Source organism: Centruroides sculpturatus, unplaced genomic scaffold (assembly GCF_000671375.1).
Source record: "Centruroides sculpturatus isolate CEXI.00-Female unplaced genomic scaffold, Cexi_2.0 scaffold356, whole genome shotgun sequence".
Classification (NCBI taxonomy): domain Eukaryota; kingdom Metazoa; phylum Arthropoda; class Arachnida; order Scorpiones; family Buthidae; genus Centruroides; species Centruroides sculpturatus.
In genome coordinates, this window is record NW_019384626.1 from 664,535 (window position 1) to 679,574 (window position 15,040).

The 15,040-nt window shown below is 28.1% G+C and overlaps 1 protein-coding gene across 1 annotated transcript in view; it reads left to right on the top strand.

Annotated features, from left to right (window-relative positions):
• Nucleotides 1-14,705, top strand: part of LOC111625636 — a 53,813-nt gene extending 39,108 nt beyond the window's left edge. The window contains exons 9-11 of the mRNA XM_023368840.1: nucleotides 2,365-2,489; nucleotides 2,978-3,130; nucleotides 13,525-14,705. Of these exons, the coding sequence (XP_023224608.1) occupies nucleotides 2,365-2,489; nucleotides 2,978-3,130; nucleotides 13,525-13,728 (482 nt within the window). The 3' untranslated portion in view covers nucleotides 13,729-14,705. The remainder of the gene's footprint in view (nucleotides 1-2,364; nucleotides 2,490-2,977; nucleotides 3,131-13,524) is intronic.
• Nucleotides 14,706-15,040: the final 335 nt, after the last annotated feature.

Sequence of the window (15,040 nt, forward strand, 5' to 3'; positions counted from 1 at the left end):
TTACATAACTTTGAGAAGATAATTCGCTTCTAACTCTTTTACTCGAAACAACAAACTATACGTCACAGCCAAAGCACTGGTGAAGACGCCAAATTGTCTTGCGTCGAAAGCGAATTAAACCTCATAGAAACATCCCACGACGGCGTCATTCGAGAACTTCTGACGGACTGACGACAGTGACGATGCGTGTCACGGGGGAAGGGTGCGGTGAAAAGCGAGTACAAGTGGCTGAGAGATAGAATCGGTGCCTAATCCTAGTTAATCGATTTAGAGCGATTTTTAAATTTTTTTTTTTTTTTTAATAAAATAAATAATATTTGCGTATGGAACTAAAGAGCCGCATGTGGCTCGCGAGCCGCAGGTTGCCGACCCCTGATATATTCTAATAATATTTTATAATATATTATAAAAATAGCAGATTGTCATTGGCAATGGCAAAAGAGTGGAAATATCATTCGCACTTGTTCGCCTCACATAACTGCCGAATGGAAAGTCCGTTGTTTGCAGCCAGTCTGTTGCTCGAGTCACATAACGGCCAAACAGAAAGTCCATCGTTTGCAGCGTCATTATTTGAGGCTTACTGTACTTACAAGTTTAAGTATCTTGATAGTGAATACAAATTATAGAAAAAGTAGTAGAGAGCTGCAGGTTTTCATGCCTGTAGTGTAGTGTAGCCACATTGTGACATGCTTTTCCAAATGTTCAATCTATTTTTATATTCTGTGCACAAAAGTTTTTTAATTTTCCTTGAACCATTCTTATTCAGAAACTTGAACTTCAGCATCCAATGAAAAGCATTGATCTTTCAATACTACCTTTATTTTAGAAACAACCATAAGTCTGATGGTGCCAGATCTGGAGTGGAAGATGGATATGGAATAACCCAATTGTTGGTCTTATGTATCTTCACTGTTTCCTTACTGCAGTATATTCTTGTATAATCATGGTGCAAGAACAAGATTGTTCTTTTGGCCTTACTTTGCAAATATGTCTCATGAATGCTGAGATCTCACAATATGTCACCAAATTGATTTTTGCCTTTGCCAGATATTCCATGTAAACAACTCGTGTACAATCCCAAAAATTCATTCCTCTGCTCAAAATGTCATGCTGAACAGTTTTGAACTTTCTAATGAGTGCAGAATAAGAGTAACAATACCACATGGTTACATATAAAATAATGTGATATAAAATATATAACCAAGTGATCAAATAATTATTGTGAATTTTAACTGCACAATTGTCATTTTTTCACAGGAGTATTATTTAGGAATTATTGCTGGACAGTATTAATTAACTACAATCTCAGTTTTATTAATTATTAGTTAAAATAAATTATAATATGCTTGCAGTAGTCTAACATTTATAAAATAAAAACTTAGAGTATTTATCATACCATTTTAAAATTTACAATTGACTTGTTCATAAGTAAATTTTGAAATGTATGTTAATATTTTCAGAAAATTTTATAATATAAAAATTTTTTACTTTTGTATTATTATTTTGTCTTTACTCATCTGTGTTTTACAATAGGAAAAAGATAGTACTAGTAAAAAAAAAATGTCATTTAATTTTATTCTTTTCTTATTCCTTATAATACTCAAATAGAAATTTAAACAGCTGTTGGAATTGCAAAATATGTATTAATAAAATTTTCATTTGTAATATTTTTTCCTGTAATCTTTAAATATTTTAAAAGTAATATGCTTTTAAAGATGTAATAAATATAAGATTTTTTTCTATAACTTGTATACTATCAAGATTCTTGAACTTATATCATAAGTAATTTACAATAAGTTTGTGTGTCCAATGAACAAAAATCTTAAATTATAAAATTGATTATTCATCCTGATAGTTGATAAAAGAACTGTGGGAATTTGGGTTTATGGTTGTATCATCATTAGATAAACACAGTTACAGAACAGAATGACTTAACAATTGAAAAAGAAATTGGTAAATGTTTTTTGAAATATTAAAACGTAATACAAAAATCATGAAAATTTATTTAATTATTTAATATTAAATCCAAATTATTAGACTGACTTAATTATCATTGTAAATCTGTCCCTTGTTTAGAATTTATTTAGAATTATTTTATCTAATAAATTTTAACATTAAAAATTTCATTTAATAAATTAAATGAATATATTGTGTCTACTTACTTAATATCAAAAATACCTTGAGGAAAATTTTATTTTGATTATTTAGAAATAATTGAAAACAACTATTTATTTAATAACTTTGATATATTACTGTATGTTTTAATAATAGTAAGAACTATTTTGTTTATTTTTTTATGAATAAGTTATGTAACTATTAAATAAATAAGATTTATTTATATATTAAACATAATTTTTATTTTAGGTATTGTGACTCATGTAATTCAAAGAAAAAATAGAAATTTAGCAAGGGAAAGAATGAGGAAAGTTATTGGTCATGCTCCCAGAATTTGTATTGATTTGAGTTTTGGTTCTATGATGTCTGAAAAAGTAAGTAATTTTTATGTGTGTAAATAAATTTAAAAATACAGTAGAGCGTCAATTATTCGAAAGAATTCCAGTCGGCAAATTTAAATTTTTGTCAGTGCTGAGGCGCTGCATCTTTGGCTATGTCTTGGGCTACTCAAATATTTTACATTTTTGATACTAAATTAATTTCTGAAGTATAATTTTTTATTGTTTTTATATTTTTCAATATATTTATTTTGTTTGTACAAAATAAAAAAATAATTTTTAACAATACAATAGTCTTCATTAGCCTTAACATCGACGAAAATTCAACGCGAAATGACACGCAATGGAGAAAAATTTCAACATGGGATAAGTTAATATATTTTTTCATACATAATTGGTTATCCGAAATATCGATTTTCCGAACAACCCGTCCTCAATTGATTTGGATAATCGACGCTCTACTGTACATATATTTATTCAGTTTATAAAATTAAAAATGTCTACTGGAAATTTTATTTATATAGGAACTTCATAGATTATCTTCTCAACTTCGACGTTTATATGGTTCAAATCAAAATAGCATTAAACCAGTGCATCTTTATTTTACAAGTTTTGGAGAAGAAAATCCTTTATATAAAGTATGCTGTGATAAAAATGATGGCTTTCTTAATTATGTTGTAAGTATGATAATTTATTCAAAAGAGCTAATTAATTTTAAATATATTGATAAGGTATTCAAAAATGCTGATTTGGTTTCATTAGTTATAGTTTTTGTTATTTATATATCAAAAAATACAATAAAATTATTTAAGTATATAAAAAGTTTTTTTAGTACCCTTAAAAAATTATTCTATACATCTGATGGTCAAATTATTGCCAAAAATATTACTTACAATTAAATATTTTAGTCAGTTTCAAATGAATTGAATTTTTCCATTAAATTGCAGTAATTTTTATTCTCTTAAATATTGAAAGTACTCCAATATTTATTTTAATGTTGCTTTGATATGTTTTATATAGCTTAAGTTTCTCTTGTAACCTGATAAAAGATCACATCCTGTTTGATTCTTTATCAGTCAGCAGATTCTTTTCATTCTGTTGACTTTTGGATTATATCTGTGAATATAAGTCAACTGAATATTCTTATGTTTATTCTCTCATTTAAATGTAAATATAATATTTATTAAATTATATTATAAAATAATTATTAATTTATTGATATAAATAATGTTTTACTCATCTTTTTATGAAAATTCTTAAATTAATAAATGAGTGGAAGTGGCTATACTTTTAATATTGAAAAACCATTACAGATGTAGTTCTTCGTGCCATTATGATAATTTTAATTAATTTCTAGAAATTAGAAAATGTTTGTTTTGGCATAAAGTAATTTTCCATTAATCAATTTGATTTGGAAATTTAGATTCAGAGTTTATACATAATATATTACATTCTGTATTGTTTTTACAGAACATTTAAAAACAAATAGAATCTAATAAAGTGTAGTAGAATTGAATAAATGATTGACTGTAAAATAGATTGAAAAAATATTTCATTAAATGAATTTTGAAGTTTATTAATTAATTAATATTTGATTATCATTATTATTGTATTGTTTATTTTTATACAATTTATTTTTATGTTTTATATTAATGAAATCTAAACTTATAATAATTTTGTTTAGATGCTAATTATTTTTATAAAAATAGAATAATGAGACCTTTGAGTATTCAATATAACTTTAGCTGTGTGTAATGTTGTTTGATATGGTGCATGTAGTTTTTTTTTAAATTACAGTATGTTACTTAGGTAGAATTGTATTGAAATGTATTTGCACTCATTTTAATTGAATTTAATTTGTATTTTTAAGATGAAGAGGAGTTTTAAAATGAAACTAAAAATGCATGTGTAAGGATATACATTAATTACAGTTGAAGTTCAAGTCTGTACAGTTGTCCTGTGAGCTATTTGGAATAATAGGAAACAATTTTTTTCTCTTCATTTACTATTCTAATTTCTTCTGAATCACAATGAGTACTTTAAGGAACTTTTTTTTAATCTCTCCATTTATGAGATGATATATTTATTAGAAGAAGCACTGATTGATATTTATGAAAACAAAATAGACTAAACACATGTAATACAATTGAATTTTTTTCATATTCAGATTAGATGACTTTTAGACTTTGTTCTCCATCTTCTATGTTGAATGAGTGATGACATTTTGTTGGAAATGCCATTACTCATTCATCCAACAAAGACTTGTAACAATTAAACTTCCTTTTTCCAAACAACTGTTTCTTCCTTTTCTATTAAAAGTGATTACAACTATATTGATTAAAACAACTTTATTTTACTTGTTTTCTCCTTACTTATTGTCTTAAATAACTTTTGTTTTTTGCAACATTAATTTTAAAAAAGTCTGATAACGTAGACAATATATGTTACTTTGTATTTGCTTCTCTCTCATTTCAAATTAGCCACTTTTATATCAACAAATAACATAGTTAATGCTTTTCTTATTTCACTTAGAATTATTGTTTGCTAGCTGAATATATGTTATTTGGAGAACATGGGTAAGATAATTAGGTTATGCTGGAATAAAATACAAATTTCAACCATAAGTAGTAATGGTGAAACTTGTTCCTATTTACAAAATTTTCATTTATGAGATACTCTAATGAATTGCAATTACACTAATATTTCGTTTTTGTGTTCTAATAAATACAGGCATTTGTTAATGAAATAGTTCATCATCATCATTAGTTGCACTATCACTAAAAAATGACGACTCAGATCTTTATTTAAAACTTGTTTCTTGGGAATTCTGAAAGAGAGAGAGAGCATGTCAGATAAAAATTTTACAAAGTAATATATTTTTTATTTCAACTCTGAATATATGAGTTACTCATTTGCCAAATTGATAAAATAATGTAAATTCTTTTTTCAAAATTTAAATTTAAATAAAAACTGTAGAATGTATTATTACAGGTGTAACAACTTTTATTTAACAACAGAGTATATCCTTGAAATAATCATTATTTTCTATTTTGGCATTTTTCACATAACTAAGAAGTCTAATCAGTTTGGCATGTGAACAGCTCATATAAAACTTACAAAAGTAGAAATTCTTTCAGAAAAGAAATATAATTTAGCAATCAATAAAATATCAGAACTATGCTTTAATGGAGTTTATACAGTCAAAAAATTCTGTTTAAGTATCTTTAGGTAAGCATTTTTTTAAAAATAATAAAAATCAAATACTCTGTCATCATGGTAATTATATATTTAAAAAAAAAAGTCTACATAATGACAATTAGAATGAAAAAATTAATTATTAATATAAAGAAAATATTCTTTAGAATATTCTAGATGTAATACATTTCCAGATCAGTTGTAGAGAATCTGAATCTGTATAGTTTAAGATGATTTTTAGTAGGGATTTGATCATCATTGTAATGTGACTTCTGCTCCTCCCTATTAAAAATTGTGATTTTTGTTTATTGCCTTCTTTGTTAGGAAAAAAGGCTAATGAGGAGCTTAAGATCATTTCTGTGTTTATCTAATCATTGTTATATGGGTTTCCATGTAATGCCTATAGTCACATTCAATTTAGCCCACTTTCTGCGATCTCATACTCAGTTACTACTGTTTTTTTTTTCTCTTGATCTTGTCATTTCTGATTAACTAAAGTAATGTTGCATCTCTTTTGACTAACTTTTTCTTTCATCAAATCTAGAGTGATTAATCCTGAAATAATGATTGAAAGAATTTGATTTTTTTCATTTCAGGGTTCTGTCATTAAAGAAAAGTGATCTATTAGCATTCAAATGTACGGACTATTTTTTTCTTTTTCATAATTTTATCTCAGATAAAACTAAGATAAAATACACATTTAGTAGAGAAAATATAAAGAAAATTTTAAAAATTGAAATTATTATGACATTCTACATTCATGTATACATTTACTTTTAATACTTTAAGAAATAAATAAAAAGAGAAACATTTAACATTTTTCAAATTGTTAACCAAGTAAAAACTAACTTCTGTTTCAACTGTGTGCATTTTGATATTATCTGAAGCAGTGGTTCTTAATGTTTTTTGTTCCACAGACCTCTTTTCGGTCAGGTGAAGGTTATGAACCCCTTCTCAGAATAATGTTTTTAAATGCATAAAATAAAATTACAAAAGAAACCAGTTTTAATAAACGTATTTCTATATAATAAAAAAAAAAAAGTATGATATAGTAATATATGTGCTCTTTTTCTGAGCACATTATCAGAGGGAAGGAAAGTTAGCCGAGTGAGACTTCACAGTGGACGGCTCAAAAGTATTCTGCAAGGTCAGATGGATATCAAAATGCATTTGTGTGCATGAAGAAATCACATTTTGAGGATCATGTGTGTTCTGCAATACATGTGCAAGCACATCGACAGGATTGAACATCCCAGATGCTGCTCACAAAAATGGAATCTCAAGATCAAAGAAATATTTTTCTTAGGTACAGCAAAGACCTTTATAGGATGCAATAAAGAATTGCATAAATTGAAGCATCGCTTGCCCAGGAAGTACTTAGAAAAATATATGAAGCAGAATCTTCTGGTGAATCAACAACAATGTGGAAGAATTATCTTCCACATGTTCATCAGGAAAGGCTTGCAGAAATCTGCAAAGAAATTAGTGACAATGCTATGTGGTTTGCTGTAGATGATATGTTGCTTTAATGGTAGTATGAAAACTTGACAGAAAAGATTTACATAAAAGATGATAAATTTTAGCACAATTTCTGGAAAGGATGAATGCAGAGGCAATAGCTAGAGTTATTCAGGAATGTGTAATGCTGTTGTATAATTAAAGTTATGTCATGCTTACAGAAGACTGTGCCATTTGTAAGCATGATGAGAACTTTTTATATAATCTTGTTCACATAACCTGCCTGAATCACACTTTACAACTTCTGGCCAAACAAGTTCATTTACATTCTAGAGATGTAAAAGTCCTCATTTGTTCTGGCAAAGACAAAATGCAAACTGCTATGCATTGTGAGCATCTGCCAGATACTCCTTTACCACCCTCTCCCATAGTCACGATATGAGGCACATGGATAAAAGAGGCAGTATTCAATGCAGACCATTTATTTGACTTTCAAAATTTTATCAATGAACTGGATGAATCAGAAAGCCCTCATTGTGGATGTTAAATTAAGGAAGCTTTGGAGAATCCACATTTAAATCGCTTCTCTAGTTTTGCATCTGCACCAATTTGTTAAATTTTCCAGATATCATTGAAGTATTAGAAGCAAGAGGGTTGTCACTTAAAGAATATATAAAAATTAATTTCAAACAGTAGAGGATTCTATACAAAACCTTCCCGATTTACGTGGAGGAAAACCGGCGAAGATCAGTGGTTTTTCTGTGCTTTGCAAAGTTAATAGCTGTCTAGTTGAAGATCCTGAGGATTAGGGCTTGCCAATATACCTTTGCTGCACTACTATCCTGTGACTATGTTCGAGACCAAGAGAAGTTTTTCTTTGTATAAAGACATTCTCACTGACCGTCGACAGTCTGACAAGAAAATATGACCATGCACCTATAAGAAATCTATTAATATTCAAACAGCTTATTAATTAATGCAATATACAATATTATAAACAGATAAAACAGAATTATCAAATTTTCTTCAGTTATTTTTATTATTTTTTTGTTCTGAAAATAAATGCAAAAACACGCTCTTTTCGATCTGATTTCAGATCTAAAACTCCACTTTTATCGATCCTAAAACTCCAGGGCTTAGTGATTAATATTCCAAAAATACATTTAAATACAAAAAATTCTTAAGAACTTTATTGAGTAAATACTTATATTAAATAAATAAGATATTAATGTTTGCATTTTTTAGATTTAAGTTTAATATAATTATAAAAAAAATGACTGTTTATGAATTACAAATCTATACACTTACAAACATGATGTTTTTATCTACTGATGGCACATTTCTAAACAGTAGTGAAAAAATATATATATTTAAGTTAAAAACAAGACCTACCAATTTTACTTTTTAAATAATAATAATAAATGATAAATTGTGATTTTTAATCTGTAGATGTTATAAACATAACAGAAAAAGTTATTTAACATTAATTATAAATAAAGTGGTGATAAAATCTACTATATATTTAAGAAATTCTGTGATTATCTATTTAACACTGAGCTTTTTTCCTCCCTTGAAAAGTGGATATTTTTCTTTTTGTAAATATCATATATATATAATGTCAAGTATAAGAATAATTATATAATTAATTCTTTCCTTAATTCATAGGTGTTTTTGTTTTTAAATGCACATTTAATGTACTTGTATTTTTTGTGTATGTTATTTTAATTCAAAACAAACTAAACTTATCAATAGTAGTTTTTCATCTCATTTGTTAATGAAGTAAAGTTTAATTAATTATTTCTGCTTAAAACAAATATTTATAGTAATTTTTTAATAGTATGCTGCAGAGATTAAATATTTAATAATAGAATAAGTATTTTCCTAAATAAATATTGGTTTTATAGGAAAGTTACTTTTGATATTTTTGTTATTAAATTATTAATTTACTTAATAAAAAATATTTCAAATAAATAATATTTATTCATAAAATGTTTTTCATTAATTATATTAAATAATTCATTTATATAAATCGATATTGTTTTTTTAATTGATTAGAGCAAATGCATACAGGCTGACTACAATATTTATTGGCTATTTTTATCTAAGATCTCAGTCCTTAGAAAATAAATGTCCATTCTTGTTTTATATTTCTAATAATAATTATTGAGGAAGAGTTTGCAGTCACAAAAAATGTGTAGTATTTCCTATTATTAATTCAATTCAATGAAAGATTGTTTTCTATTAATTAGTGTTATTAAAATTTTATATATGAGTGTGTATATTACTGCAGCAATAAATTTTTATCGGAGATTTAGTAAGATTAATTAAAGGATAAGTTAAATTGAATATAATTCTTTATCCAGTTAAATATTAGTACCTTTATCAGAAAATAAAAATTGCAATTAATTGCTCGTTTTTTTAAATTTAAAATATATGCTATGCTCTCCATCTCAAATTAGTACTGTAGTGTCTTGCCTCTACGTCATATTTTCCTTTAACAATAGAGTCGTGCCGGTTATCTATCTAACTGCTTTCAGGGGAAGTTTTGAATTGAAATAACGTAACTTTCGGTACAACCCGGAAGTTCATATATAGTTAATCGGGGCCTCCTGCCCCTAATTTTTACTATCTGGTCTCCTCTTTCATCCATCTAACTCCATTCTCGAGATTGAGGAAAGATAGACGGACGACAGTGGAAAAAATTGTAACCGAAATACAGTAAATTCTCGTTAGTTCGGAATTTGCGATAATTCTGACTGCTATTTTTCATCGTATATTGCTTTTTTGAATGGTGAATTCGTCGGTTTTAATCTGGGCTTTAACAACTATTACCTCACTGTTAGAAAATGTAACAGAGGAACAGTTAGATAAGGAAGGAATTGTAAACAAATATTGGCTTCTTTTTTTACTTTCCCGACGGGAAAGTATTGTAATCGTGTCAAATTTGACTCTCTGGGTATTGAACATAGAAAGTCAGAAAAAAGGGGAATCTCTTGTGCGCTAATACATAGGGGATTCCACTTTTAGTTCCGAGATTATTAAACGAAAATTGTTATGGTAATTTACATATAAGGGGTGTTGATGCTATTAAATTTTGGAAAACAGAAATAGAGGGGTCGTGTGCCATATCTCGAGTGTGTCGGAATGAAGATTTTACTCGTTATTGTTGTTTATATTTTTAAAAACTCATAAAGTTTTCTAGTGAGAGTACAGATATTAGTAATTATTATAAAATATAAAACGGTTAAGTTACTTTTCAGTAACATCACATAACAGATGGCACTACACAGTTTTAACTTTGAGAATCGTAGCGTTTTTTTAATTTAAATAAATGGAGATTTTTATCATAATTCAACAAAATATTTAAGTAAAAAGAAAAGCTTATCGTAGTAAAATTATCGTACTTCGTAATGGGTCACTTGACCTCCCGTTCGAGTGCCAGAAAAGTCGAGCAGAAGCCCTCGCCATTTTTTTAAAGTTCAAAGAACAATGACAAAATACGCTACTGCTACTGTTGCATTGTAAACGTTTAAACGAACAAATATAGTTGTTTGGTAAAGGGTACAATAAAATTTAGATATATTTAAAACACGCTTTTTTTTCGGTTTGATTTATTTGGCTACTGCAACGCGACAAGTGGGCGATCTCAGACGAGTATCCCGGAAAGACTTTTTACGGGAAACTGGGTCCTGTTTAGGTGTTAACGCGAACCCACTAACGGCGTTTAGTGGTTTTATCCATTTTGGCACTGTTGAGCGCGTGCTTTTTGGACTATACCAGTGGTTCCCAATTAGTTTTTCCCGCGTACCACTTCAAGAAACAGCTCAAACTCGCGTAACCCTTATAGCAGAAATTCGTATTAATCCATACCAATATTGTAAATTCGAAGGTAATTCTGCCTGTCTGTCTGTCACCTTTTTACGTCTAAACCGCCGAACAGGTTTTAATAAAATTTGGCACAGAGATAGCTTACCCGTTGGAGACGGACATAGGCTACATTTTACTGCGAGAAAATATCTTACTCCCACGAGAAAATTCGATATAATGCGAGCGAAGCCGTGAGTAGACAGCTAGTGATAAATGTAAAGAAACTTATTCTATTTATTACCTTTAAAATACAATTCTAATAATAATGAAAATAACATAAGGTTATTTAAATTTAATTCGACAAACGTGCACGATTTTCTTTGAACAACTTTATAAAATCTGGTTGTTTTTTGGTCAGCTTCAGTCTCGAGTCATCTTCGAGTCGAAGTCGGTGACGATGTTTAGTTTTCGTGTTTGTCGTGGCCAAAAATCCGCTCTCGCAGAGGTATGGTGCGCAAAATGGTAGTAAATGTTTTATTGCCACTTCACTGACACGATAATAATGATAATTGTACAATGAACACAAATCGTGTTAATTGTACAATTTTTGTTTCTTGCGCAAGAATTTCATTTAGGTATTGTCACAAATGCATTTTTTTAATGAAATTTCGAGAATAGTTTTAGTTATAAATAAACGAATTTGTGCATTCGACATCGTGTTGTAAATTGCCGAATTTTTGATGGTTCACCCATTATTTTTTTTTATTGCTTCATTTCGTGCATTTTTAAATCGACCGATTTTAGATTGCCGCTAATTGGGAACCATTGGACTATACAGTTTCATTTGAGTAAAAATTTTGCTACTGTTTATTCTTATTTTATGTCTAAATCATATGAAAATAATTCAGAAAATAGCAATCAATAATTTTATAGAGACTTTGTATATTTAATAATGTTTCGTTTAATTATTATTATTTTGAATAGCACAAAATAAATCCAAAAACAATTTTTAGATTATGTAATAAGTTTGTTTATAATTTTTTCTTACGTCATAAACACATGAAAAAAATATTATTATTTAAATTTTTAATGAACGAATTTTATAACAGAAAATTATCTATTAACTTACTTGCTTAAAAAATAAATAATATTCTTTAAAGAGCTTCATAAAAATTTCAGGATAGAAAAAAAATTCTGAAACTTTTACTAATTGAATTTTATTTGAAGATTTTGCTTAATTTTGATGTATAAATGATCAGAGGAATAAAACTTTCCATTATGTAATTTCTGCTAGACTTCATCAAATTCGATGAATAAATAAATTCATGCAGATTCCAATTTTTTTTTCGTTTTTAATCGAATGTATTAAATTTCTCAAAAATAAATATCAATATAATGTAACTACTATTTTCGGTATGGATTTACATCGTATTATCTGTTGCAAGAAATTACATTATTAGAAACAGCAGTTTGCAAACTATTTGTCTTCAAGAAGAATAATATGAGCTGAAATTTTGTAATTTCAGTTTATATTATTTTTATGAAAATCAACAATTGTATCTTGATTCAAATTGCTGTTTTTCCCCCAAACTTTTAACATACAGAAGTCGTGGTGATAAGCATTATTGGGTTGCTGATATAATAATTTAATACAGATCCAAACAAGAAGCTAAATGAATCTTGCTGTATTAATTAATTAAAGTAATCGTTTTAATTAATTCTGCAATAATTATCAGACTCTACATTATCAAAATAATCTAATCTAAAATGATTATTAAATGTTTATATTTTATCAAGGTTTCGCGTGAAATCGGTTATGACAGAGCGAATTTTATCGTAGGAAATGAATCGTTCTAAAGTCAACATCCTTTTTTTCTATCGCTCGATAGAAACATTAATGTATCTTATTTATAATTTATATGGAGATATGTAAATTTATATGGTGGAAGCTCTGCGGCGTACATTATAAATTGTAGGTAGCTCGTACTTAATATTGAATCCAAAATGTTATTATCTCTACACTTAATGTGTCCATTAAATGCTCTTCTGCTGGATTGATGAGCCAATTCTTATTAGCCATCAATGCCATATAATTCATTTTGATAGACAATCCAGATAAAAACAAAGTTAGAAATCTCATTTCTCGTCCGATGTAGCATTAGGAATTTTTTTGTGTTAATAAATTAAAATTTATCTCGGAAAATTCTCTAATTACTCCGTCTAACTTAATTTAATTCGCTGCCAGTGCCCATAAAAGTTTGAGTTTTGGTTATGATAACTGCTTTTATCGTTCCGTGTCCGGATGCTTGTTGTTCTGAATATCAAATTCATTTAATTATCCGGCAAGATAATCGTTTATAGAATTGAATAGCATTTTAATTGACATTAAAATGTACTGTACAACAGAGTTCTGTATTGGGGTTATCCTTTTGAGCTTAATCTTCATACTATTTCAGTTAATTTCAATATTCTTAGATAAATTTTTATTGTATTTAATGACGATGATTTCGGTGAGGGAAAATTAAATCTTAGGGATAAGTTTGTTTCTTCATTCAAAGTATTGATTTACAGAGCAATAATACTCTAAAGAGGCAAAACTTATTTTTTTTAGGTGGACATGACGGATAAATACTTTCTGGACGTGTTCGATCCCGAAGAAGTTGTATACCTTACCCCAGACTCGACAAATGTCCTGGAGCGAGTGGAAAGTGATAAAGTATATATTATAGGAGGGTTGGTGGATGAAAACATCAACAAGGTACGCCATCTGTCGGTTATTCGCGGTAAGTGTGTGTGTCTCCGGACACGTGTTTAGCCAGTTGGATAAGGAAGGAAGGAGGTCGGAATCAGCTTCCCTCCAGGTAAAGGTGGTTTTCGTTGACAGTTTATCAATATACGATTTTGACAAGTTGTCGCAGATAATTAAAGTAAATTATTCAAATTACGACGAACAATTCAAACAGCTATCAGAGCGTATCAGCTGTAAATATGACCTTTAACTTCGTTTACAGTTTAGTTTTAGTAAATGTATGCACGATAACGTAGTTTATACAATAATATCTCGTTTGATTACCGAATTCGAAAGCGATATCATGGGGAATTTAATGTGTTGAAAACAAAGGATTCGAGGTACGGTACGTATTTTAAAGGGGGAGAAGTGTCCGTAATCGTGGGAGCGCTTTATTATTTCTGTTTCAATTATGAGTAATCGAATTGTGAAAGATTCCTTATCGTGACAGCTATTGGATTATTCGTACTATATTTCTATGGTAATTTCCTCTAAGCCGTAAAATTTTCGTTAGGAACGAACTCCGTCCAGTTTTAAATTGCAACTTTACCGGGAAAAAAGTGCTTCCAATGAATTACAGGATTTCTGTGTTTTAATTTGTTAGAAATTTTATACTGACTCCGTTTATTTATAAATTAGTACGTCTAATTATCTGATAAGATATCGGGAATGTCAATATTCGTCTGTAGTATGTTTATGGAAAGAACTTTCTATACTGTTGTCTGAAAGAGCGTATCGTTGGTAATTAGAAACCCTTTCTAAAATATTAGACAATTACATAGGCATGGTTATTCGTGGTTACATTGTTTTAAGATATTCTCTCATCCGAATGATGTTTCAGGATTGAATTACACAAATTTTCATTTTTAATTATGTAAGACGGTAGCAAAATATGTTAATGTATGCAAAGTTTCGCTGCCATTTTTTAAAAATTTAAATGCCAGGAGGAGATGTTTTATATATTTTTAAAGATACCTACGTATTTGATGTTTAATTTAATTCGCAGTTTTATTTTTTAAACGAAGCAGTCGACTTTAATTTCATTTTTCTTTATCTATATTAAAATTAATCTTACTCCTAATTGATAGATTTTATTTGCATTAGAAATGGAGAAAAATTTTAGTTTTAGAGCTTAACTTAGAAATCAAATTAAATAAATACTTTTAAAAAAATTTATTAATTGATAAACAAATATAGAAACAGAAATTATATAACGTTCACTTTATCCTGGACATATTTAAAAATTCATTAAAATTTTGTTAATATATATAAAATTAACTGTTTTTCTATTCTTTGCCTCTATTTTACATCCTTCCTTTGCCAGAGTATAACGTAAAAT